The sequence below is a fragment of the Electrona antarctica genome (genome assembly GCF_951216825.1).
Source record: "Electrona antarctica genome assembly, chromosome: 23".
In the NCBI taxonomy this organism is placed as follows: domain Eukaryota; kingdom Metazoa; phylum Chordata; class Actinopteri; order Myctophiformes; family Myctophidae; genus Electrona; species Electrona antarctica.
Window position 1 is genome coordinate 18,538,745 of NC_136804.1, and position 27,967 is coordinate 18,566,711.

The 27,967-nt window shown below is 43.2% G+C and overlaps 1 protein-coding gene across 1 annotated transcript; it reads left to right on the forward strand.

The window, feature by feature from the left end:
- Positions 1–2,530: 2,530 nt before the first annotated feature.
- On the forward strand, positions 2,531–26,816 carry etnk1 (ethanolamine kinase 1). The gene is made up of 8 exons (XM_079494558.1): positions 2,531–2,905; positions 4,770–5,029; positions 7,352–7,492; positions 9,607–9,749; positions 15,663–15,746; positions 17,219–17,379; positions 22,186–22,259; positions 23,498–26,816. Exons 1-8 carry the CDS (start codon positions 2,759–2,761, stop codon positions 23,568–23,570), a joined length of 1,083 nt encoding a protein of 360 aa, XP_079350684.1. The 5' UTR covers positions 2,531–2,758; the 3' UTR covers positions 23,571–26,816.
- The last annotated feature ends 1,151 nt before the right edge of the window (positions 26,817–27,967 follow it).

The following is a 27,967-nucleotide window of genomic DNA, read 5'->3' on the forward strand; positions in this document are numbered from 1 at the left end:
GGCAGAAAGGGTTTACACTAATTCAAACTTAGCAACGTCCAAGAAAATCCAACTTTAAACGGTTACACGAGCGTCTAGCGGTTGTTTAGCACGTTTTGGATTCATTGTTTAGAAAAGGGTAAGAATCGTTCCTTGTGGAAACATGCGCCGTTTCTGACGGGGTGGGAGGGGCCCTGTGTGTGACCTCATCTCGGAGCTACAGAATGAGCGTAGGGAGAGGGCACATATGGGGCTAGCAGCCTAGCAGACAATACACTAGTTCCTTCTTTCAATCATCACATCGTGACATGAAACTCTATACCGTCATATGCATACATCTGTCGCGCAAATTATCAAAACATTAGAAAGTAACTGTGTATCAGATTGTGAAAAAAAAATAATAATAATAATAATAAAAATAAAATGATTGAAAGAAAGAACTAGTGTATTGTTTGCTAGCGTGCTGCTTGCTTATTTTATGGATATACTGTTGACTTTTACAACTTTGTCATGAGTAATTCAACAAAAAATACTTATAACACACACAAATAAAGCGCAACCGCTCCGGCATTTAGATATAGGCGCTGTGGAGGGCTACACTTAATCCTGGTTGGCCAGGGGGCTCTTGTTCTTTGGTTTTTGGACACTGGCCTCACAATCCTGCCTACGGTAACAGGATGGAATGTGTGTTTAAGCCTTTTTTATTCAGATGCTAGTAGCCTACAAAGAATGACTGATGTTTTGCTCTTACGATCTTCCTCAGAGCCATAAAGTAAATGTACTTCACATTAAATCTATAGCCTAAATAAAAAGTACAGTCAATCGGCTCAATACACGTTACACACACACAGACACGCACGCGTGCACGCGCGCACGCACGCACGCACGCACGCACGCACGCACGCACGCACACACACACACACACACACACACACACACACACACACACACACACACACACACACACACACACACACACACACACACACACACACACAATACCAAATGCCTGAGAAGATAGTAGTATTAAGCCATGCTTTTAACAGATGACACAGTTAGGGAATTAGGCAGTTCCAAAGAGTAGGACCAAAATAACTAAATTCCACCTCCCTACATTTATATCTTATTAGGTGAACCAGTGTCTCTTGATCTGAGTGGTCTGATTGTTTCTTTTTTGGGTGAGCTGCAGGTCAGACGTGTATTCAGGAGCTAAGCCATTAAGAGCTTTATAAACAACATAGTAGCCTACTACTTTAGTACATGTGTTGAATTGAGAGACTATGAAGTGAAGTATGGGAGCAATGTGTTCCGCTTATCTCGTCCAGTCAGTACTCTGGCTGCAGCATTTTTTTAATGATCTGGAGTATTCCTATACCTATACAACCTTTTTAGGAAGTGCAGTGATTAAATTAAATGGTGATGATGGCATTATAGTAATCTAAACTGTTTCCTTGAGTCTAAAAGAAAGGTAATCAAGCACACTGACACTCCTCTTTCCACAGTAATCTAACTGGTTTGAGATTATTATTATATAGTTTTTATTATGATGAACGCTGTCATAGCAATATTAGTGGATGGTTTTATAACCAAATGAACCCAGAGTCCGTATTCCGTTTTTCCGTCGGTTTTCCGAAAAACACGTCCAGTGTGCAACCACCTTTACAGTACAGTACAGGGACCCCCTGGGGACCCCCACACGGTAACTCTGTCATTTCTCAACCGTTTCGGACGTGGGGCGGCTCGCCGGAACCAGCCCGACCCCCTGGGTGCATTCTTGGGCGTCTGGATGTTCCGGGGACCCCCACACAGTAACTCTGTCATTTCTCAACCATTTCGGACGCGGGGCGGCTCGCCGGAACCGCCCCCCTGGGCGTGTTCCTGGGGGTCTGGATGTTCCGGGGACCCCCACACGGTAACTCTGTCATTTCTCAACCATTTCGGACGCGGGGCGGCATGGCGGAACCGGCCCGGCCCCCTGGGCGCGTTCCTGGGGGTCTGGATGTTCAGGGGACCCCCAAAAGCGAACTGTTATTTTTCTACCTTTTCGAGCATGGGGTGGCTCGCCGGAACCGGGCCGGCACCCTGGGCTCGTTCCTGTGGGTCTGGAAGATCCGGGGACCCCCACACGGAGTTGCACCACTCACTTCACACGGGTGTGATTTTTTCTACAGGATTTTTACTTAGAGTAGACTGATGTTTCTACATTGTGCCGTAGTAGTATATTACTGTAACTTAAGATATTTGATGCCACATTTCCAATAGGCCTACTCATTTGAACTCAGGACTTTATTCATCTAAATTAACCCCAATGACACAAATCTCATTACAAGTAGATTAGTCGGTGGCGTGTCGTCGTCGTCAGTCTACGACGTAAAAAAAAAGACGAAAAAAAAGAAAAGGGGAAAACAGTAACAGTATCGCGATTGAATTCTCCTCCAGGGTACACCGGTCGAGCGGTTGCGGTGGTTATGGTTAAATTGCTAGTACTTGCATCATGACTTGCATGCAGACCGCCCGACCTGGCCTACCGCGGAAACAGAACGAGCGCTTCCTCCGAGTGAGTCATCGGCCATTTACCAGCATGCAACGGCGTCGGCGACTGTTCTGTGTAATGTGTATGATAGAGAGAGGCGTTGCCTGCTTGAATCGCAGAACACTTTAAAACTCCGCTCCCAAGACAACCAGCCTTCTATAATATTTCTGACACCGGCAACACAGACGCATCTTTATATCGTGGATATATTCATACATTCACATATAGATATACATTGTTCACAAAATGGCCAACTACATCCATGTCCCCGACGAGGCTCCGGCGGTGCCGAAGATAAATGTGACGATGGACGAAAACGACTACAGACACGGTGCACTGGCACTCATCAAGACCCTGAGACCCAATTGGAAACCCTCCGAGGTTAAAATTAAGGTATCCTTTATTTATTTCATTCATTTATTTGAGAAGTGTGGGTTGCCCTCACGTGACTGCTCTCTATTTAATTTATCAGCTTTTAATCCGGCCTCCCTATTTTTTTTTTTTTTTTTAGGTGTGGATTTTCAAATGTTTTCCAAAAATATCCATATATCTACACAAGCTGAGTCAAGCTCACACGAGCTTGTAGATCGGTTATGTTCGCCATTAGTCATATGACGAAGTATACGGCTCAAGAGCAGGTATTAGTTACTATGCAGTTACATAATGTCGTTGAGTCGTAGAGAACCAGGCGGCTCCTTTTACAATATGAGCTGCGCCAACTTTGCTGCTTCGTGACCGGCAGCCAGTGGAATTTCACACAGCGCAACAGACACACACAGTCACACACACAGACACACAGACACACACACACACACACACACACACACACACACACACACACACACACACACAGCGACCTCTGAAGGCATATATCAACTCTGGTACATGTACCACTCTCAGAGTGTACAGTCTGCAGTCTACAGATTTCAACCTTCTCACATACAACCCAAACACCCTGCTACACCCTCCTAACAATATACACCCTCCTAACAATATACACATGTATGAATAAAGCCTTATTATCAACTCTACTCAGTCTACTGGCGGCAAAGTAAATGCTTAGTGATTATCAGTCATACATCGGTATTCGGTAGTTAATAAGTTCCAGATTGCAGTTTTAAATTACTGGATTTTGCTGTGTATGTGACTTCTGCAGTTCATGCATTGGATGGATGGGTGGGGGTGGGGGATGGGGACTGGGGAGGTGGTAGAAGGAATGAAAGAAGTTGCATCCGATTGTGTGTCATCTTGGGTTGATAGGACCTTTCTCAAGGAAGCAACACTGAACACACACACGCATGCACGCACGCACACGGCCAACTCGGATATAGACATGAATTTGCATGACGTTTTGCATGAGTCCCATGATCTCCTTAAGGTCATGTGACTTCACTTGTTGCTTTAGGCGGCACTCAAACTAACTTGCCATGTTGTGTCAGACTCAGGCAGCAGGCTACAACATATGACTCAAGACAAGAGTGATGCAGAGTCGCTGTCTTGATGTGGTCATATATAGGGGGTCTACGTGGGGGGTAAGGGGGCGTAGCCCCTCTTCATAAACAAAGGGGAGGTGATGTGGTGGGTCACACACGCCCTACCCCTTTGCTTGTATTCATCAATGGTCACAAACAATGTGAGAGGTCAGCAAATGACTGTCATTGGTTCATTTTACAAAATAAAATTCCTGCCATTCCTGTCATTGCTGTTAGTCTATCCCCAATAGTGTGAACGATTAGGTTCGGAATGTTGGACCGCCCCACTCCCCCCGAAAATGTTCCCAGTCCCACCAGGGGAACAATTCAGCTTAAATCAACCCAGACAAGCCTTCATTTCCATGGCTACATTCACTCGGCCCACTTTAGTCTGTTGCCAGAACCCAAATCGAGTCGGAACTTGCACAGAACAATAGAGGCTGTTCGGTTCAGTGATTTAAAGAGGACAATATAGTAGAACGGCCTCCTGTATAGGGTATAGGCAAACTATTTTAAACATCAGCCTAATTATGTCTTGAACCGCTTTCAACCTGACATAGCTTTTGGCCATGTCATTGTGCTAGGTGAAAATATTCAAACATATATTCAAAAAAAGTAAAAATAGCGACCTAAAAGGTCCCCAGCATGTCATATTGTGTTGAGAGTTTGTAGAATGGCTATTTTTGTTATTCATTGAACGATGGAAGTATATAGGGCTCTTAGTGGTTAAATACTACTTGTACAATAACCAACCCTCCCCTTTCAACCCCTTCCTTTCTGTGTAGTTCTTCACAGATGGGATCACCAACAAACTGCTGGGCTGCTATGTCGGAGGAACCATGAAAGATGTGGTACTAGTTCGTATCTACGGCAACAAGACGGAGCTGTTGGTGGACCGGGAGAATGAGGTGAAGAGCTTCCGGGTGCTCCAGGCTCATCGCTGTGCCCCACGCCTCTACTGCACCTTCAACAACGGCCTATGTTATGAGTTCCTACAGGGAAGGGCCCTGGAGCCTGAGGACATTCGTGGCGAGCCTTTGTTCAGGTAGAAGAACAGACAAATATATTGTCCACAGTCCACACATCATAGTGCAGTGGTTCCCAAACTTTTTCATGTCAAGGACCCCAACATTGACACTAATTAGCCCGCGGACCTCCATTTGAAAAATATATGCCAAGAACCCCCATATGAGAAGGTTTTTACGGCTCTAGCAGTGATTCTTAACCATTTTCATGTCAAGACCCCCCCGGTAAGAAAGGGGGCTAGGGGCGATTCATACTCCTATTTTAGAGCCGAATAAAAGTCGGTTCGGCTCTGTGGAGCCTACAATGTGACGTCATTTGAGGTTCGGGGGGGCGGGTACCGTCCTAAGTCGGCTCTTCTGAAAATTTCTGACAAGCCGAAATCATTTCGGCACATACAGCGCCGAAACAGCGGTAAAATAGGAGTATGAATCGGCCCTTAGAGTTACAGACCTGTAACTCCTTCAATGAACCTTGTGGGTCCCTGGACAGCATTTTGAGAACCACTGTTTTAGTAAAGGTTTTTACACACCGGGAGCATGAGGAATAAATAATACGAAAATCACCAGCAAGTATTTTGCATGTAATAAATGCATACAGTCACACCCAGACACATGACTACACACACGCGCGCGCACACACTTATATAAGTAACTAAACGGTGATAAAACCGAGGTAGTCCTCATTGGTTCCAAATCCACACTCTCCAAGCAACCCAGTTTCACCCTCACCATAGACCAGTGTTCCCAACCTTTTTTGTGCCAGGACACACTTTTCATAGCCAAAACATCCCAGGGCACACCTAGATATACGGGGGTGCGGGGGGTGTCACGTTCTGACGTCACTGCATGCTAGTGTCTGTGCTGTGTGTGTGTGCCCGTGTTGCTTGCAATCTGGACACGGTGAATCACACATGTTTGTTCACGGCAGTCAGGCAAGAAAGACTTCCTAAAGTTTCCATAAAGTTCACTTGAAAGTTACGTTTGAGAAACTTATATAATTATGAATTCACGGTATGACAACAGCGAACGTTATGAAACATGAAGGACCTGGCTACTGCTTCTCTCTCTTGTGTCGTCTCACTCGTCTGCCGTTACTTCTCGACATGAGTTCAGCTGTATGTAGCTCCGCCCTGGCGATTTGTAAGCCCATCACTGCCGCTTTTGCAACAGTGTGGGCTTGTAGGTCAGCTTAAAAGACAACAGCAAAAAGCAGGCCGGAACGCACAGAGGCAAACGGTGTTTTTTTTTTATACAGTACGTGCCAGGAGAGTAGGTGATCTCCTCATGTAAACAAAGCCAAACATTAGCATTTCTATGGCCGAGGGTCGTTAGGTTGGTGGGGATGGGCAACAACAACCGCAGGCAGTCCAGTATCTATCGGGGGAGGGTCGGGGTTACTTTTCTTCCCGGAAATAAAAACGTCTGGGTTCCGAGGCTACTTTTGTTCAAATCAAACGGCACACCTGGCCATTTCAAACGGCACACTAAAGTGCCACGGCACACAGGTTGGGAATCACTGCCATAGACAACACCTCGGTTTCCCCCTCCCCTCAGGTTAAGAGTCTGGGTGTCGTCCTCGATAGCACACTCTCAGTCCACACCCACATCAACAACACCATCTGGTCTGCCTACTTCCACCTCAGAAACATCAACCGCCTCCGCCCCTCACTCACTCCCCACAGTGCCGCAATCCTGGTTCATGCTCTCGTCACCCCCCGCTTGGACTACTGTAATTCCCTTCTTTTTGGTCTCCCCCACAAACTTCTACATAAACTCCAACTGGTCCAGAACGCTGCAGCACGTATCATCCCCAGAACCCCTGTCATCAGTCACATCACCCCTGTTTTACACCAACTCCACTGGCTTCCCATCAAATTCCGCATTGACTATAAGATCCTTCTCCATACTTTCAAGGCCATCCATAACCTCACCGCCCCTTATCTGTCTGACCTTGTTCACGTCGACATTCCCACCCGGTCTCTTAGGTCTGCCTCCTCCATCAAACTGAAAGTCCTCCCAGCCCGTCTGTCCACCATTGGGTCAAGAGCTTGAGTGCCCTGAAAGGCGCCTTATAAATATATAATATATATATTAAATATATAATTATTATTAAGTGTGCCTGATTTATACGTGGTTGCGATTTGAGCTGTGTTGCGCACCTATTACATGCCTGTCTACAAGCTCACGTGTCATGCTTGTAGATCGGCTATTGTGTGCCGTGCAGTGACTATGTTCAACAAAGTATACATTTCCGTTTTATATCACCATGTCAGCTGCATCTTCCAATTTCCTTTTGCACCAAATTAAATCTTCTTGTTGCCAACTCCTCCTCCTCCCTATAGGCTCATAGCAAGGCAGCTGGCAAAGTACCATGCCATTCATGCCCACAATGGCTGGGTTCCCAAGTCTGACCTCTGGATGAAGATGGGCAAGTACTTCGCTCTCATCCCCAAGTACTTCCAGGACCCTGAGAAGAACACAAGGTAAGAACATACCAAGTAGCCACCCAAGTAATTGGCAAGTTTTCATTTGGCTTGAAATCTCCGTCTCAGGCTGTTTGTTTTTGTTTTTGCCCTTTTGAGATGGTCAATAATTTCTAGCATGTCAGCATGAGTTAATGCAAACTTAGAAATTTCACCATCATTAAAAATAATCACATGTTAACTTAGCGACATCATGATGGAACAATGAATGGATTTTTGTCCCCTTTTCTTTTTTTCGAGCTTCCGCAATAAACCTGATTAAGGAAACACTAGAGCAACAAGAAGCTCTAATTTCATCAGCCAACAGGCTTTGCCTGCAAAACATTGTTTGTTTATGTTCTGACTTCTGAGTGACCTTTCACACAGTAACTATGATCTTGATATTCCTTATCGATGAGTCAAATGTTCGAAGCAACTCCACATCCATATGTTACAACACATCACTGTTTACTGCTAGTTGATGCGCACATGTTTAAAGGTGCAGGGTGGAGTTCCATTCATAAACATGGTAAGTGTGCTCATGATTTTATTGCCCACCTATCGACAAGGCCTCTGTATCTTGAGTCAGTGTAGCGCTGTCGGCATAGTCAGAGTGAGGTCATACTTCGGCTTGTGGAAACAAATTCCTCTAAGGACAAACTGTTTGTACGTTTGACCTCACTCACTGTATACTTGAACTGTTATTTAATCATATGGATGTTGAATGTTTACATCAACCTCCGATATGATTTAACAGACTGATTTGACATACTGTGTCTGTCACTATTACGCCGGGGCTCCACCGGACGCGTTGCATCTCCGTCGCGTGCGTCAAAAAACGAACCGGGGCAATTTTAATGCAGTCACGCAACGCAACGCAACGCAACGCAACGCAACGCAACGCAACGCGGGCAGTGGAGCCACCCTTCATTAATTAAAAAGGGAACATTCCCTGACGGTGACGGCGACGCGACGCTGACGCGCCCGGTGGAGCCCCGGTGTTACTGGCAACAGACACGGTGGCTATTGTGTGTGCTGCTACTGCTATCCCTTTCCATGAATTAATTGCTGTGTGGTTGAGTTTGTGCTGTAGTCCCTCAGAGAGGGATTATAGAGGTTTGTAGTGTACCTCCTAACTTCCGTTCTTAAGAACTGTCGTAGTATAGCAGGAGGAGTTGACATTACATTGATCACGTGCTTTTTGAACCCTCCGGGCCAGTAGAATACCAGTAAATAATACCAAATTTAAAAAAAAAACTAACACCTCCATTTCATATTATTTTTCTCTGGCACTGGTATTTTCACTATTTTGCAATGGTTTTGTGAATTCGTCTCGGCTACAACATAGTTTTTTATGAGCCCGATTGAATACTGTATTAACAGTTTGCAAAAAAAGCACGAGTACAGTTTAATACAAATACAATGCTAAAAGGACTGAACCAAGACAGAACTATGGCTTGTTTCCGTTGGGGTCCTGACTCCTGAGTATTCAATTCATGAAGAGGCGTCTGTCTCCCTGCCTATCTATCTACTCTGTAACCGGAGCAGAGCACACCTGCAGTTCACTGTGCTGAGTGTGCTCCCTCCCATAAGAGTACACACAGATTCACTAGTCTTGTAGTAGCAGCAGCACAAAGTGGTAATTTCTTTCCTTCTTTGGAGTGTTCATAGTTTCATACAACATGAGATGAATCTGTCCATAAACACGAATAAATGCCCTTGCTCTCTGTTAGGATAAATTACAACCCCCCACCCCATCCCTCAACTGATTCATCCCATCTCATCTTCCGTTTGTTCACTCTTCTCATTTCGAATCGTTTACCTCAGGGGTTCTCAACGTTTTTGGCCGGGGACCCCCGGAAATGCTTTGGCAATGTCTCGGGACCCCCGCCCCGCCCCGACCCCCAATATAAATTGACTGCTACAGCTTGTAGGTCTGCTATTTTTGAAAAATCGTGAAAATATTTTTTTTTCTTTCTTTTTTTAATAATTTGGGGACCCCCTAAAATAATTTGGCGACCCCCCCCCCCCCCCCCCCCCCCCCCGAGGGGTCGCGACCCACGGGTTGAGAACCCCTGGTTTACCTCCCCACCTTCACTGTGGCTCACTACCTCTCGCTGCTGTCCCTCCTGCAGGTTGATCATGGAGGTGCCGAGCCGGCAGCGCCTCACAGAGGAGCTGGTGTGGCTCCAGCAGAGCCTGTCCATGCTGGGCTCCCCCGTGGTTCTCTGCCACAATGACCTGCTCTGCAAGAATATCATTTCCAATCAGCACGCAGGTGAGTATTATGGGTGCAAGACGTAACTGTACTAGATATCACTACCCTGCAACTGCATTGTGTTGTAATGTAGACTGCATTTGGCACCTTGACTCAGGTAGGAATGCATTTCTACCGCACTTCATTACTTACCATGCTTACTGCATGCCAAGTTATTTCCATACAATTTGAACAGATGGAACAGATGTTGATTGTAAATCAATGCACGCTACCTGTTGCCACAGGCAGCTGCCATTTGTTCCTGAGATACGCCGAAAAAGCATCAACAGTTGCCGTAAGAGGCTATTTGTTGCAGATCAGTGTATTAGTTTGAAATTATATGAAAAATGAAGGCATCATACATTTTTATCATGTTCTGTTGTTCAATTTAATGGAAAATAATGCCTTCCTGCTAAAATGCAGGAATTCGTCTGTTCAAATTGTATGATCACCAACTTGAGTGTTCACCACTGCACATCGCAGGCAAGCCATTACATCAGTTCCGCTAAGCAAGGGAATTAATTGCATTTGCAACGTTGAGTTTACCTGAAAGTACATGATTTTAGCACTGACATTCTTTCTAAACGGCAGTTAAAGGTCCAACAAGTTGAACTTGAGTCACCCAAATTCAGACAAGTGGGAGGGATTTCCCTCAGGTTAAAGGCTGGTTATATAACCGGGGATAGGCTGGAGATGTTTTTGGGAAGATGTTTATGGTGCGTTCCAAAATGCGCACCGGGAGCGCACTCGCCTATTAGTTTGCATTGCTCAGTGCGCTATTTCCGAACGCTTAGACCCTTAGAGAGCTGTCAATGATGAGGGGAGGGGCCATTATCATAGCTGCTTTTGTCCAGCTTTTCTTCCCTAGGAGAGACAGCCGAGGCTGTGGCTGACCATCCCAACCTGGTTAAAAATGAGCTCTTGGCAGCAGTAGGACCATGTACCTCTATGTATTCCTCTCAGATTCAGCTCTGTCTGTATAGTGCCCCTTAATTTTAGGCTACTGGCAGTGGCAATGATGGTGATGAAACACGTTCTTCTACACTGCATTTAGCCCTGCTGGGTATAGCATAGCACCAGCTGAATCCTTAAAATGTCAAATGCACACTAAATGCCCCCCACTTGTCTCCTTCTCTGCAGTGCATTGGTAGAGAATGTTTGGACTAGCCCTGGGGTTCTCAACCTGTTTGGCTGGGGACCCCCAAAAATGATTTGGCCATGTCTCACGACCCCGCCCCTGCCCCCCAATACAAATTGACAGCAACAATAACCTTAATAATAGAGAAAATACATGTATGTAAACTCTTAAGTTCCATTTTCAGTTGCAAAAAATATATTTTTTTAAATGATCTGGCGACCCCCAGGTTGAGAACCCCTGGAGTCACTAGCCAATAGTGATCCTAGATCACTGCGCAGGATGTATGTCATCCCCACTAGGACCAAAAAAGCAGAGATCAGGACATCGTATCCTGTCTGCAGAGAGATTAATTTGAACAGAGACCTAGTTCTTGAGTTTTCCCTCATGTCATTTATCGTCTTCCAACACTCGACACAATACACAAGCAGGCCACACCTCCTACACATGACTGAAAGACACCACAATGGCATGGACGCCACAATGTCCAAGCCATAATTAATCCATTCATTCCAGAGTATGTGGATCGGAGCCATATGAACACACAGGGACAGCTTCACACAGTTGATCCACCACCACCCCACCGCCCACAAAATAATACACCCTTTAGTCACCTTGCTCTTCAACAGAGTATGGCTCAGCTGTTGTTGCTGAGCTACAAATCACTCGTTTGTTAGCATGAGGCGAGAAGCCACAATTTCCTGTCTCAATAAAACCACATAGGAAGTAGAGGGAGATAAATACTGACATACTGAGAAAGAATTCTGTCTACTCTTTCATTTTTATTAAATTTAGTTTTCAGTTAAAAGCAGTTAAACCTAGAGCTGTACATACATCAATTATCTTAGTGATTATTCTATTGATTACTGTTTTTATTAATTGAATAATCGAGAAGCATGTTTTTTGATGAAATGCTCCATGAGCTTATGATTTGTTGAGTTGTTTGTTCCTCACTAATGTTTAGTCACCCCGATCAGTAGGTGCATTTTTTTACTTTCTTGCCACTAGGATGTGAATTATCGATTAATGCAATCAATAGTTAATTGATACGTTTTGATAATAAGGTTTGATAATATAATACAAATCTACATTTCGCTGATATACAGAAATAATACAAAAGGCATATTATATTCCTTAATCAAATATTTATTTGACCCTTGACGATACAAGGCCAGGCAATGGTATCTTTGTATGTGCGTTCCTCGGCCACGCGCGCTCAGACAGCATTACATTCACAGAAAACCACCCAATGATAGGACCGCGTAATTTTCGATTAATTAAGATTAGTTATTAACTGTTAACGACTACCGACTAATTTCTTAACGGCGATTAACTATTAACATCCCTACTTGCCATGCATTGGCCAATGCAATAAAAGTTTTTATTTGTTTTGTTTTTTCCAAGAGAGCCTTGATCGCTTTTCTTTGTGAAAATAAATGTGATTTAAATAAATTATTTGCATTAACTGCAGCATCCCTGTTGGACTTTACTGTCCATTTATGCTGTTTAAAGACATGTACAAACAACATAGGGTGTCTTTTAAGTACTCTAGCCAAGACATAATAAATAATAATCAGACCTAAAACACGAGTTCACATAAGTCCACAAAACGGGGAGTGTCCTCCCACACACCCTCTCTCTCAGCCTCTCTTACAAACTGGTTTTGTTTATCTCTCTGATTAAAGCCAGATAATGGTTAAAAAACAAACAAAATGTATAAAAACAAAACGCATTCTGTGCACCCTTTTGTCCAAGGCCGCGAAACCTGCAGTTCAGTCACAGCCTCACAGGCAGGAAGCCCCTGTCATTTGCATAAAACCAGAACGCGTCATGCCATTGGGCTAAATGTTGACCAATGAAAATGAGCCACTGGAGGGGGTGTGCCATGAAAAGGGGAAGTGTGTGTGTGTGCGTGCGTGTGTGAGAGTGCACAAAGGGAATAGGAAAGTAAAAAGAGGTTGGCAGTTGTGCCTGATGTTGCCACACTGTGTGAGAACAAATGCATGAAGGAAAGATGCGTGTCACAGAGAGTACGAGTGCGAGAGAGTGAGCTTGTGTATGTGTGACACATGTGTTTGCCCCAACCTTTTCGTCTGCTGCACAGGGGGGCAATAGCCACTGACCGGAGGTGTTGAGTTGTGTCCCGCTAGGACCTACAAGCCGGCTGGTAACCCACCTCAAAGTGTATTTTTTTAAATACTACAGCACCACTTGAAAAAATCAAAACGAACAACTCTGTTCCATAATGCTAGCTCAAACTTATGGAAAAACAGAACATTGTCAGAGAGAACAGAAGTTCAATTGGGAATGTGTTTGTATGGTGCTTCAAAAGTTCAAATGTCCAATGTGAATGCCTCTAGTAAACCCTGAGCTACAATGTCTGATTTATACTGCGTTTCGTGACATGCAGAGACAAATTGACAATGGTGATCTGCAAGCTCACAAAGTGTACACTTTGTGAGCTTGTAGAGTTGTTATTTCTGTTGTGCGTTACTGGCGCACAACAGACTTAAGTTTGTTCTGCATGAGTAAGGCTTTGTATTTTGAGAACATCTTTTTACACTATTCCAATACTTCACTCTGCTTTTCATTGATACTGTATAGTCAGATACAGTCACGGTGAACTCCATGCATTAAGATTAAGCAGCTTTCATTTATTGATATATTCCCTCCAGACTACATTTACATTGTCACCCAGGCATCTGTCGAGCTTATCGAACCGAGGGCTGGTGGTGTGTCAGACCAAGTCATAGGCAGGTAGTGCCTGAAGTAGGATAACAAGGTCAACCACGAATGCTCGGCCATACAATTATTATCACATACCCATAGCCTTATTTGTTACAAAAACATTGAGAAAATAGCATTTGATCTTACTTGAAACAAAGAACTACCCTTGCACACGAAATCCCACTAGGATTAGTAGTCTCACAGTACGATTTCCACAACAGTGTGGAGAGGAAGTTGGCTGAAAACACGGCAGCTGCTGCTGACTGCCATTCTGTGATCTGTTGAAAGGTGGCTATTTTCCCCTCTGTGTTTTGTTTCCTTTGCTCACAGATACTCTACTAGGGATGCCCACACTTTTTGGACTTGAGAGCTACTTTCAAAATGACCAGCTCAACAAGATCTACCCACCGAAAACATTATAATACCATTGCTGAAAATGGCTTTGGAATAAACATTTGTGCGCAGCAACACTCTTGGAAACGAAGTATTGCATTATGGGTTTGAGCTGACAGGTGCTTTTTATGTCAGTCAATCAAGTCAATTTAATGGCAGATGCCAAAAAAAATGTTTATATTTAAATTAAATATTATTTAGGGCCTTTGTGATCTACTGGTAGATCTTGATCTACCTTTTGGGCACCCCTGATTGAAATTCTACAACAAGCATAGTTGCTTGCGGTAACAGCCTGTGGCACTTGAGCTTGTGTTGATTGGTTAGCTAATAACTTTAGCTTGTGCAAGCTTACCACCGCCTCTGTCCTTTTTTCCACTGCCACGTAGGTTAAATTAAATCTGGGTATGTGATAACATTAGATATAAATGTTAATGGTGAGAGTAAAGTGCAAATTGTAGTAATTCTATCAAGGCAAGTTAGCCAACCGTTCTCCATAGAGTTCAATAGGGAGATTAAATCCTAGACTGGAGGTAAAATATCAAACTGAATGTTGCTGCACAAATATTTTTGGAGCTCTTTGTGCTATCAAGTATCTCTCAATGTCACTGTCTTCCCCCCTCATTCCCTCTCCCTTTGTTTTTTTCCACCTCTTCCACACAATGTTATCCTTAGTCAAATGGCATGGCCACACTGATTTCCTTTAAAGGTCTGAGTGAAACCAAAGCAAACATCATTGTCTCCCTTTTACTACCCCACGATATGTCTCTTTCTTCTCATGCTTTGCTCATTCTCCCCTGAATAAGGTCATTTATTCAGACTTCCCATGGGGTGGTTCCCTGGAAGACACGTTGGTCACTCAATCTTGCTTGTCTCACACCAATCTGTTTTTATGTCCTACAATGGTAAAGCTTAGAGTGGTCTTTCACTTTGGCTGGAATATATTCTTTTAATTAATATTTGTCACCCTCCAATATTGGCATTTTCCGCTACCTGCTCGGAAAATATACTTTTATAAACATCTTGGAGACATCTACAAATGACAAGACAGTATTTGTCTTGCATCATTTCCTATTTGCAGCCATCATAAATGCATAAATAGAGACCAAAAAAGTACCAAAGTGAATTAGCACCTCAAGGCTTATTGGAACTGTCTTCCTAGTATTAGAATGAAGCAAAACATAAAAAGAGCATGCAAGTGGTATTCAAATCATTGACCTATTAACAAAAGCAAGCTTTCACTCTAAATGGCTATGATGTTGGGCATTTGATCTGCACGGTGTGTCATCAACAAGACCCATCTTTGTGCATGTGTGACAAGTCAAAAGTTCTATTTATTTTGGTGCCTCTTCATGTAAAAGCTTGTCTTGTCTTATTTCTCCTTTCTGTGTCACTCACTACTGTACTATGCAGTTTCATTTCCCCTCAAAATGCAAACACTTACTCTATTTAAATGGATAAGTCTAAATAGAAAGCCAACGGGTAACTAAACAGCCATAAGGCTAACTAGACAGCCACATAAGGCTAACTAGACAATACCAGTACTACACAGCCATTCCATCAGTTAGTCAGATGTCAGATGACAATCTAGAGATTGAGTTATCAAAGCGATAACGCAACATAATCTTTTTTTACTTCCTCTTCCTGTGTCTCCTTCTAAACAAGGCTCCCTCTCTTTCCAGGCAATGTAAAGTTCATTGACTACGAGTACGCAGGCTACAATTACCAAGCCTATGACATTGGGAACCATTTCAACGAGTTTGCTGGTAAGTTGTTAATAACGTGTGACCAGTAACATTTATGACACGAATGTGATCTTAACGGGACCAATTTGTTAGGTTGATCCTAAGACTTCATTCCAGAACACATTTCCCTGCTCATTTTACTAGCCTTTGCGCAGAAGCATTTATGTGGAATGGGTGGCGTACCTGAAAGCCTTAAGTCTGTTAGCTCTAATGTTGTCTCTAAATCCTCCATAAAGAGCTGACTGAATGGACAGCTGGACCGAATTATAACCAATGTTTAGAGTTGCAGCAACCGCTCTCAAAGAGCACCTACGGACGGCTGCAATTTTAAATTGGCCCCTGTAAATGAAGTCTGAGCTCCCCCTCACCCCTTTCTCCCCATACTGTACACTGTAAATTAAGTCTGAGCTCCCCCTCACCCCTTTCTCCCCATACTGTACACTGTAAATTAAGTCTGAGCTCCCCCTCACCCCTTTCTCCCCATACTGTACATGTTTGTTCCCTTTGTTACTTTCTTTATATAATGATTTCCTGTTTTTGAGTGGTGCAACCATAGGGTGCAGCCACTCCAATGCCCAGCTATGTCTGTCCCTCCCTATGTCTGACTGTATGTATGTATGTTTAGGGTACCAACAGGTGACAAAGTGGTGCTGTTGATCTTCACACTGTGCACAGGTGCATGATGGGAAGCTGAGTTTTTTGCACCACTCACTTACTTCAGACAGGATTAAAAGTAACCCCGACGGCCGACCCTCCCCCGATAGCAATAGATAATGGGCTGCCTGCGGTTGTTGCCCATCCCCACCAACCTAATGACCCTCGGCCATAGAAATGCTAATGTGTGGCTTTGTTTACATGGAGACATCACCTACTCTCCTGGCACGTACTGTATATTGTCAGTGTGTCAGTGCTATGGTGATCAGATTAGGCTATCCTGACTATGGCTTCTGAAACACTTCTGAAAACCTTTCGAAACAAACTCATAAACTCACTTTTCAGCAGTATTCTGTCTATGTTCAGTTGTAATCATTCCCATGAAAACAAAGGAGAAAATAACTGCACCAACGCACTCTACTGAATGCAGAGACCAGACGGGGGTTGGGTTGGAGTTGGAGAGACCAGACGGGGGTTGGGTTGGAGTTGGAGAGACCAGACGGGGGTTGGGTTGGAGTTGGAGTTGGAGAGACCAGTCGGGGGTTGGGTTGGTCTCTACTGAATGGAGAGACCAGACGGGGGTTGGGTTGCACATCAGATGCGGTGTGCCTAGTGCTGGCTATTGTTTCCTTAAGTAGTTACCCTACCAACAACTAATCTCCGTACTAGGCTACAGCAGCGGTATTGGGTAGCCTACTGCAGTACTACAGGAACGCATGCCTGCAGGCACGCATGTGTGATTTTTATGGCGACTCCTAAACCTTGTGTGTGTGTGTGTGGCTCTGTGCGCACTGTGTGTGTGTGTGCATGCGTGTGTGTGCGTGCTGTGTCTTTTCCAGGCTTGAATGAGGTTGACTACAGCCACTACCCAGAAAGGACCTTCCAGCTGGAGTGGCTCCGGTCCTACCTGGAGGCCTACAAGGAGCATAAGGGCCAGGGCAGCAAGGTCACCGACAGAGAGGTTGAGGTCCTCTATGTTCAAGTCAACCATTTTTCCCTGGTGAGCATCAGTAATGTTACACATAGCAGTTTACATTACAATTTTACTTAAATAATGGGCCTAATTCAACGTGATTGCGATCAGATCGAAATGGAATGGAAATCTATTAGCTACTCTACATGCATAACAAAATACGAAATGTAAATAAAATATGTAGTACGCCTGTTTATTCCCAGACCTGAAATCGGTAGCCAATTAATGCTAACCAAATATTATAATAAAAATATAATCTATTACTCTTATTCCATCTACATACTATACTACTAACTGCCGTCTCGCCAATATATTGCACAAAATACCAATTGATCAAAACATGATGGGCTGAAATTGGTATACTGGCTCTTAAGTACATGCTTTATTGAAAATAGTCAGCATTTTTTCCCTTTCTAGTTGTTTATTGGTTGAGGTATATTGGTTTACCACTCCAGTTTCAGTCTATAGGGCTGTCTGCACTAAAGATTATCTTCTAATCTAAGCGATTATTCTGTTGGATCAGTGCCAGATTTCTTGTGCACAGTGCCACTAGGCCACAGAAGCACCCCTATTAAATCTTGTTCACATATATTTTATTCTTTTTAGTAACCTTAAAATGTATAAATTAAGTCAATGGGGCTCTGATTGGACTGAACCCTTGCCTAAGTTTGGAGTCCTACGTCATAGATACACAGGCTGTGATGCATTTTTACATATTAAATCCCAGTTTATAGGCATTTTAGCTCATTTTAGCCACCGTGGATCTTGAAATCGATGCCTTTCTGGTTCCTAAAATTTTAGTATGTTATTTAGCACACCCAATAGTAACAGAATCAATTGAAAAATCTCATTTATCAATTATTTAGGTTTTCAACCATACCTATACGTATTAGAGCTGGGATCGGGCCGACTTTATACAGCCCGACTCGGGCCCGACACCGACAGCTTTGTGTCCGAACCGAAACGAGCCCGACCTTAATTATTAATATATGCGTCCGACCCGAGCCCGACACCCGAACCTTCCCCCCCTTCATTTTTCTTTGAGGAAGGCACTGACAGCAAGCATGTTATTGTTATAATGTAGGCTACAGCTCACCTTGCCTGACTGTTACATTTAGACATCATACCACACTGTCTTGTAAATTACCATGAAATGGGACCATTTTATATAGCCTACTACTATGATAGTATAACACGTTGCACCGCACGCGCTCACACCACACACACAAACTCGTGCAGTCTTACCAGCATTGATGATTGATTTGACATCGGCGATTCCGCATTGGCAATATTTAATCCACACAGCGTGTTCGTGCAAAGTTGCAAACTCTTAATGAAGTGCTATTCAATCAAACAATCCGCGCCAGCGGGAGGCGATTATTGGTAGCCTAATTTGCCATGGTCCATGGGCAGGATCGAGTTATTTACTCATACTCAACTCTTCACTGTTTAACAGCTAATAAATCAAACTATTTATATTAATCCAACCATCGCGGACGCGGTTTACATGTTGTCATGGAGAAGGAGGATCTCATCCGCGGCAACGTGGGTGAGTTCAACCGAGGCTAACACCGTCGTCCTCTCTTCAGTGGTTCTTCCAGCTGCGCCCCATATGTCACCCCAGTCCCTACGCTCTGTAGCTCCTGACCTACAGAATTAGCGTAGGGACTGAGGTTCACAATGGGGCTACGTACGCTGCTTCTGCTGCTTGCAGCACATGCGTTGCAAGTTTGCAACAACAATCGGTGCTGCTGCTTGCAGACAGTGCGTTGTCACGCTGCACCACCTTAATATATAGGCTACTCTAAAGTGCACCATGCGTCCTGGTTAACCAGGAAACACACAGAGACAGACTAGTCGGATCGTTTTTATTCATATTTACACTTTATTTTCTATATATAAACAGCATGGCTGGCCCGAACCGAAGCCCGACCACCAATTATGGTAATGAGCCCGACCCTAGCCCGGGTTTCGGTCTGGTATCCCAGCTCTAATACGTATCCAATATTTGAGTCTGTGCAAACAGACCACTAGGGGGCGCTCCCAACGTGTTTGCACAGCTTTTTGATATCCTTATACCCATACCTAACACCACACCAAAATTCAGAAACTAGTCACCAAAAGCCAAATCTTGCTGATTTCTCACAGTGTGAAGTCCGCCCCTCGCTATACTGGGACCCTGGCTGGGTTCGTCCGAGCACGGAAATAGCGTTATAGCGTTTGTGACACCACCAAGTGTCACTGTTGGGCAGCCTAACACACACACACACACACACACACACAGGCCAGGGAGGAGGGATTGTACAGTACAGTACAGTAGAATACAGCACTCACTTCAGATGGGTCTGATTTTTTTTTTACCCCTTTTGTGGAGGGTTAACAGTGCATTCCAATTCTAATGTACATCTTTGATATTGAGTATACCACAACAGATCATTATTAACACATTATGTGCCCTTTTAATCTTTCAAAATGGCGACCCAGGGTGCCCACTTTTTTTTACCAAGACGTCCACAGACGTCCTGGGCACTACATGCGGTAATTCATAGGACGTCTGTGGCACAAAATGTGTTAAGCACTCGCAGTATATCGATATTATACCAATCTACAAGTTCATCGCGTCACAATGCGTTGTTTGTAACTATAGCCTATTTGACGATGTATAACGATTTTAAGTGGTTATATTTCAGCCAGTGCTTGTGCTTCTTGTCTACAGAATGTGAATCTGTGATATTACTGTTCCAGAGAACCAGTAGAATATTTTTCCTTGCCTCTCTGACGCACATCCTCAGTGTGTACGAATATCATGGTTCCTCATACTGGCCCAAGTTTGCCTAAATAAACATTTTCTCGACATGCCTCTGGGTTGGTGACACTTTACTAAATGGAAACTGTTCCGAATGAAAGTAGTTATTGAAACTAGAGAGATTTGTGGAAAAATACATTAGGCTAATTACCTGGCTCTGTAATCATCTGTTATGTGCTTGGTCACAAATCTGAAATAGAAAATGGAATCAAATAAATCTAATTCAGAAGTTGAATTGGGTAATACAGATTAACTCTCGCAGCCATTTATTCCCAGTCTCCCACTTTTGTTAGTCAATGTTATTTAATATTTACCTATTCAAATTAAAGGAGCATTCAGTGATTTGGGTGATTTGGAAAACCACCCAGTCCGCCCCGGTAACAAAATGTGCACATGCACGCGCTACAGTGGGGGGAAGTGCAACAGGCCAACAGCATGTGCACCAAGGCCCGCCCCCACTCGATCATGGTTGGAGGAAGGCCCCTCTCATCCTGATTGGATGAAGGTTTTGCCACCCGCCACCAAAACTGAAACTAGGGTTTTTTGACCCCAGGGGCTCACTGGGGACAGGGAGGATTTCCTTATGGTCAGCACACTCTATAGTAGGGAGGATTATCCAGAACAAATAAGTGATATTTGTCCTCTCCATAGTGCTTAAAAGAATGGTTAAAACTTTAGAGCGAAATATCCTTTCAGTAAGCTGCATCCTTTAAGTATTGACCTATAATATTGCCAGGTTTCAGCCATGGTCCCTGACTGTGCTGTCTGTTTCTATGCAGGATGCAGGACGCTGAATACCGCTAGTCCAGAACAAAATATTTAGAAAGTTCTCGGGTATTGAAAAGATATCAAATTGAGTAAAACCAAGTGGAACAATGCAGGGAAAGAAATCAGTTTACAGTAGCTTGTATGGTATGATTGCGCCTATTGTCAGCAATTTGTAGATCCAGTTTAATGTATAATATTTTTAAAGAATCTTTAACCCCTTCAATCTGACAATTCTATTTTGGTCTTTCATTATAGGCAAAACATTTCAGATTTGTTGCAAAAATAGCATTATGCTCACATAAGACAGACAGACAGACCAGAGGGTCAAGAATATTCTTCCTCAAATTACTACTAAAATGTTTTCCTGGTTGACGGCTCTTGTTTTATTAAAACATTTGAGACAAGGCATGGAAATTTAGGCTCTTGAATTAACGATATAATCTTCCCTATTGGATTAGTTGTAAACATATAGTTAATGTTTTCCCTGCTGGCGTCTCACAGACAGTCTAAATAATGATTGGGTTCCTGTTTCCAATGAGTACCGAAGTACCTAAGGAATTTACTATCCTCTGTCCACAGGAGCACCAGATTTAGCCTTTCTATGGTCTGTTGTTTTAGAAAGTTGTTTACACAAGGTTTCTGCACGATTAGTTCCAGCCTAGTGGCCTACTTATGCACATTTCATGTTCTCACTGATCCATAGAACCTTAGAGGTAGGTGTCTCTTGAAGGTGACCCACTTGCGTATGACTCGTAGAATAGGTCCATCTTAAAGGCCTATAATTGTTACAGAGGACAATGTGAACGGAGTCCCAGAGGGTTCGTTGTTGTCAAGTGTTGAATGTGTTGGCTCAGCAAACACACCGCCTTGCTGGAGGTGGCAGGAAACCTGTGTTACCTGTTCTGCATGTGGGAGACATGCGTTTTGCATCAGCCTGGGAGGCACGGCCCATGTGAACGGACGGCTATTATTAATGTCGCGAGGTATGCCATGTGATCGTTACCCATCTCTCCCCTGAGCCTTGCTCACCCTTGTTTACAATTGCAAAGAATGGAGGGCTGGGTGGAGGACGGGCGAGGGATGGCACCATGCATTTTCTGCTGGCTTATTTTATTACCGGCCTTGTCCCCGCTTGAGTGCTCTGTGTTGGGTAATTAGAAACAACATTAAGCTTGAGCGAGCACTTGTAATGTGCTAATTCCCTGTCTCTCCTCCCCCTCTGTCTCAATGTCTATCTCTCTCTCTCCATCTTTCTTTAGGCATCTCATTTCTTCTGGGGTCTCTGGGCTCTGATTCAGGCCAAGGTCTCTAAAATCGACTTTGACTTTTTGGGGTAGGTTGACCTCTTGAAGTTGTAGAATCTTATTCATACATTGCTATTAGTTTGAATCTGCAATCCATAACTTTTGCCAGTGAATGAAAAGTCTTTTGACCAATGTGGCTGGTAGTTTGTTAATACAATAACTAAGTAGTTAGTCTACCTGCTCTTCAATTGAGGAATTCTGATCCTGTGGCTGGATCAGACTAAAATGTCGCAGGAAGGTCAAATGGCATTTTATCCTCTGCTCTAGCTATGCATTATTGCTTTTTAGTGCTCACATGGGGGACCCAGGTTATACTAGGTAGGACATGAAAGTTTTAAGCTTTAAACTGCTAGTGATAAACTCATAAAAACGCATGCAAGTAGATTTTGTTTTTAGGTGGAGGGTCACTTTAGCTATCAGTCAGCTATTATAACCTATCATGATCAAATCAGGTACAGCATAGTTTTGCAGTAGGTGTATTTTGGGTCACACAGTGGTTCTCAAAGTAGGGTCCGGGGGGGAATTAACTAATATAGTATCAAAAATAGCTTTAATCCTATTGTATACAGTTATTCAAAAATAGCTGATTTACAAGCTTACAACGTGCACTTGCATTGTGACACGATGTGAGCTTGCGGATGTTTTATTTTAGAATTTTTTTATTAAAATTAGGGATGCACGATATGATCTGTAGCATAATCTGAATCGGATCAGTCTCAAAATAATCCTGATTTATTTAATCGGTGTTCACCAGCAAAATAAATGTAAAAAATCATCAATGAGTTCAATAAACACCAAAAGTGTCTACCTCTAGTCTAGAACAAAATAAAAAAAATGATGTAAAATCTTCAGTAGTCATTCAGTTGTGAAAACAGACACATGGAAAAGAGTATATAGGCTATTTATTGATTGATTAGTTTATTAACAGGCTTTGGGCCAAGCCCCTAGGGCCTCGGCAGATATGACCCGGCAAATAATTGTAGATCGGATATTGGTCATAATTTCATAATCGTGCACCCCTAATTAAAATCTTTCAATAATGTTTTTTTATGGGCGGTTCCTGGCAAAAAATCCTTTCAGATGGGGGTCCAGACAAATATATTTAAATTGGGGGCCTTTGACATGAAAATGTTTGAGAACCACTGAGAACAAAGTTTTGGCGTGTGTGTGTGAAACGTGTTGCATGCAACAACAGTGAGACATTTTGTACATATTTGGATGTAAATTACATGTAACCCTAATCTGTATTTCTTGTCGCTCCTCACAGATACGCAGTCCTCCGTTTCAATCAGTACTTCAAGATGAAAGCTGAGGTAGCAGCGCTCAACTTTCCACATTAATAACTTCCACCTGTGTTCACTCACCCACCCACTCACCCAACCACCCCAAGTACGGTATCTTCCTGCTCTACTGCTTCTCCACCCAGCCTGTACTGCTTCTCATCATGCAGTGACCGCAGGGCACCCTCTAGGGGAATTTCTAGGGAAGAGCAAGAGTCAGCCCAGCTCATCAACCTCTCTTAACACTAGTTTTGCCGGGGAATTCTTCAGAATAAAGGCGCTAGAGTGCCAAGCAAGCAGATGGGCAGATTTTACTCTGAAAAGCTACCGTTGCCCCTCAAAACCGGGAGTCATAATCTTCCGTTCTTACCTCATGCTGGTACACCTAAAGTCTCTCTAGAAGTGTTTATATTCCAAACGAGATGCTTCCTGAAGTCGGAAATGAAGACGGAACGTTGCCCTTTTGGGCAAAACCATGGAGAGAGCCCTAGATTTAGAGTTATGAGCCATTCTAATGGAGCCGTAAACAAGGAAGAGAACGGCAGTATGCATGCGCGAAACACAAGGAGTACACTGCAGAAGGAAAGGCCAACCAATTTTTTTTTTTTATATATCAATGAGAAATACCTACGGACACCTAATACACGTCCAAGGCACCCCGTGGTTTTGATTCCCAGGCCTTAGCATAACAAGTGTTAAGAACTGATTGACCCAGATTGTACACACAGCATCTTGTGTGTTCACACCTCAATCAGATAGCGGGTATCAACTCCAACCAGAGTTTTGGAAAGCTCACTACTACTACTACTACTATTTCTTGGTCTTATTCAAGACAAACAGACCTGTATCTGAAATAATACTGTCAATATAAATCAAAACATTAATTTATTATTAATGGGTTGTGTTTGCCAGAGTGTTTTGAGCTGATACACATACATATATCCTTATTAACTGACATGACAGCCACCCAACTCACTCGTGGTCAACCACCTTTAGAAAACCCAAACCCCACGATCAAATGATTTATGTAAACCTTCACAGATGCTCTTATTCATGAGTTCATGAGCCCCCCCACACCCTAGCTGATGACCAAATACATACAGTACCAGAGAAGTGGCATAATGTATATTCTGCTTTTGTTTTCTGCGGAATCAAGCTGACAAAGCCATACCCTGGATGGAAAAAAATGGGTTTCTTGGTTCGCCATGAAAGGCCAGTACCGTCCTACAGTATATCTTCTTACAACTCCAACCCCCACCCACTGTGGCCTACGTTGTGACTCTTGTTTTCCCTTGTGTGCTGAAATATTCATATAACCTTTTATTAGAGAGGTTTGTCACTTTATGCTTTCCAAAGTAAAGGTAGCGTTTGGACAGAAGTGCATCCATCGATGTTTACATCTAAACTTCCCCTCCTGGGTCAAACCGACTTTTAGTGTACATACGACTGGACTGTTGGTGGTCTATTTAGGAATATTTCTCATAACACAACCCCATCTCACTGTAAAAAGTAGGCCCTGTTTGTGTTTATGAAAGCGGGCTGTTGTGTTGATCCCGATCAGTATCCGAATGTATTCGGGAACATTCCATGTTCATTGTGTCATGAGCAAGCGGGTTAACTGTAAGTTGTAAGGTAGCGAGGTGGCATGTTTGAGAAGTGACTAGTTCACGCGTGTGGTGTTGACAGTGCTGCTCCAGGCACTATCACACTTCTCTAACGCATCCGGCAGCCATTGTTGTCAGGAATGCGTAGAGCTCAGTTTGACTGTAGAGGAGTCCTGTCAGGTGAAGAATCGCAAAAAAAGTAGACTAGCTTCTGGTCCACACAACAGCCTGCTGTCTGTCTGAATGGAGTACCAATATCTTAGGTTGATGTCTGTGTCAGACACCATTTTCCCCATCCCAACCATGGACTCCCTTCAGTACTTTTTTCCCCCCCCTTCCCAGTACTTAATGCTTTTTTTTAAGGAGGTATAGGAGATCCTTTGCATTAGTTGAGTTCATCTGTTTTCTCAACAAGCCTATACACCAAAGTGCTGATTTATCTGCTTGTACATAATGCATATTGTATTTCGTTTTCCCACTTGGAAAGGAAATTAGAATGTCTATACATCTTTTTTATACTTATTTAAGAGAAAGTGTTTTTATTTCTTTTGGGGAGAAGGTCTTGGAGGGTGCGTGCCTGTGTGGTGTGTTGAGTAATGCAGTAAGTAATGCGAGAGTCTTGGGCAAAATTGATTCAAAAAAATACACTGCTAACAAAATGACTTTGTCCGAGGGCTCTGCTGTAGCAACACAGTGTCCATATGAAGAGACCATTGAGATGGAGAGTGTTCTCTCTCGTCAAGTAAATCTACTGTAGCAGAGGAACGGCCATGCTAAAGGTGTACACGGTAAAATCCATTCCAGTTAATTTAGCTCGAGAGGGTACTACTAATGTAATGCATGGATAAATCAACACTGAGGATTTTACTGTGTAGACTTGGTGTCTGTATGCATGTGAGATCTTTTATTTGGACCTGTCTTTTGTCCCTCTTTGTTGAGAATCTGATAATTTAGGATGCAGGGGGGACATAGGAATGGTTACATTTGGCCCTAATCCTGATTTTAAAATGGTACAGCTCTTAACATCAGTGGAAATCCTCTGTACACTTTTTTTTTTTTTTTTTAAGGTAAATGGTCTTGATTCATGCTTCTATTTGGAGCTGTTTATATTTTTTTGCACAAGTCAAGCTTGAATTGGGTCCCTGGGAGATTAATGTAGTTTCGGTTTCCTGTCAGCAGATTGTCAGGCCATGTTTACACACACACACACACGTACATACAGTACATTACAGTGTTTACACAGCTTGTTAAATTCTACTGCCACATAATGGTGTCAGTTAGGATATTCTAAAGCATTCTGATGAAGTCTCATTTCCATGAGGTTGTAGGGTGGTGTCATCTTCTCCCTGTCTATTTTTAAATGGAGAAATGAATGCAAAACCACTGTAACCGCGTCTCATTGCTGCTTAGAACTTTAATCTCCACTATGCTTCAGATCTTCGTGCGTGTATTTAACATTGTAAAGAAATGTGCTCTTAAATGTGCTTACATTTCTCTTCCCCACTGTAGCATATGTGTATATGTACATTTAAAATGTAATATCTTTGCTTGTGTCAAATGTGAATGAATGTACATAGAGGGAGTTTCCTTTTCTAAACGTTTGCATTAAAGTGAATAGTTACCCAAGGCAAGCTGTGAAATATTGTAACATTTCAATACTGTAAACATGCTTTGAAAGAAGAATAAAGTCTATTTACCCGTACTAATGCGAGTGCTTTCTCTAAGGCTCTGTATTTTTAATGTCATTCCCAAACCTATGTTAATTAGTGATAGTCTGATTATATCGGTTTGACTTATTTTTTGGGCATATCGGTGCATTTTGTACCGTATTGGGATGCCTATATTCTTCATTGACTAGTTTGAGTTCAGATTTAACTAGAAAAAGTGCCCTTCTGGGCACAGGTCTCCACCAGGAGGATAGGAGTGTGTGTGATGTTTAGGAGTCAACACAATTTTCTTCATTGTGTTGAGGAAATGCAGTGTCAGATCACTCATAGCATCTCTGAGGATAGAATTCTGGATGAGCAGGACATATAGGCAGTTATAGGTAAAACAGGAATTGCCCTGTTATAGCGCCACCATGAGGCTGGTTTGGAAAATAAATTGTGTCATGTCGTCCTCAGCCTAGTGGAAATGTGCGTGTATAATTTCACGGAAATTGCACACTGTGTTTGATTTGTGGCATTTTGTTGAAAACGGACCAATCATGTGAGCTTTGGAAGCGAATCTTAGCCAATCAGGAAGGGAGATGGGAAATGATGCAGATCCGTGTTGATCACATGACTATGGAGATAGTGTATACCGAATTGTGTGATGTATGGATAAAATGTGTATGAGTAATCTACAGAAATGTGTTTTGCCTAAATCGGCCTCATGGTGGCGCTATAACAGACCGTTGAGGAATATTTGGGGCAGAGGTTCGTTGTTGGCATCCAGGGAGTGTGTGCAAAGTTTGGCATCGACCGGGTTAACGGTGCCGGAGATTAGCTGGTAACAGACGGACGGAAGGACGCACACACACACGGACGGAGTGCAAAACATACTCTCTCCCCATGCCTTCGGCCTGGTGGAGACAATTACAGAGTCAGCTACATTAATATCAGAATCTTTGAGAGGGAAAATAAGCCTGTTCATACCGTTATATTGGCGGCCTTCTAATTACCTCTAATGTTAATGAGTTTGAGAGATGTCCCCCTTGGTTAAATGTTTTTGTACACCATTGCCCAATTAGTGTTTAGCAACACCGATGACCAAGCAATATGCATCAAAACATGATTAAGAGACAACTATTCCCATAAAGTTACAGCCATAAGTGACACTATGGCCTATGATCAAAACGAAAAAAACGAGACC

Coding starts and splice junctions, on each gene's coding strand:
- etnk1 (XM_079494558.1), top strand. CDS start 2,759: ATGGCCAACTACATCCATGTCCCCGACGAGGCTCCGGCGGTGCCGAAG. Junction 2,906..4,769: donor CCTCCGAGGTTAAAATTAAG/GTATCCTTTATT, acceptor CTTTCTGTGTAG/TTCTTCACAGATGGGATCAC. Junction 22,260..23,497: donor ATCGACTTTGACTTTTTGGG/GTAGGTTGACCT, acceptor CGCTCCTCACAG/ATACGCAGTCCTCCGTTTCA.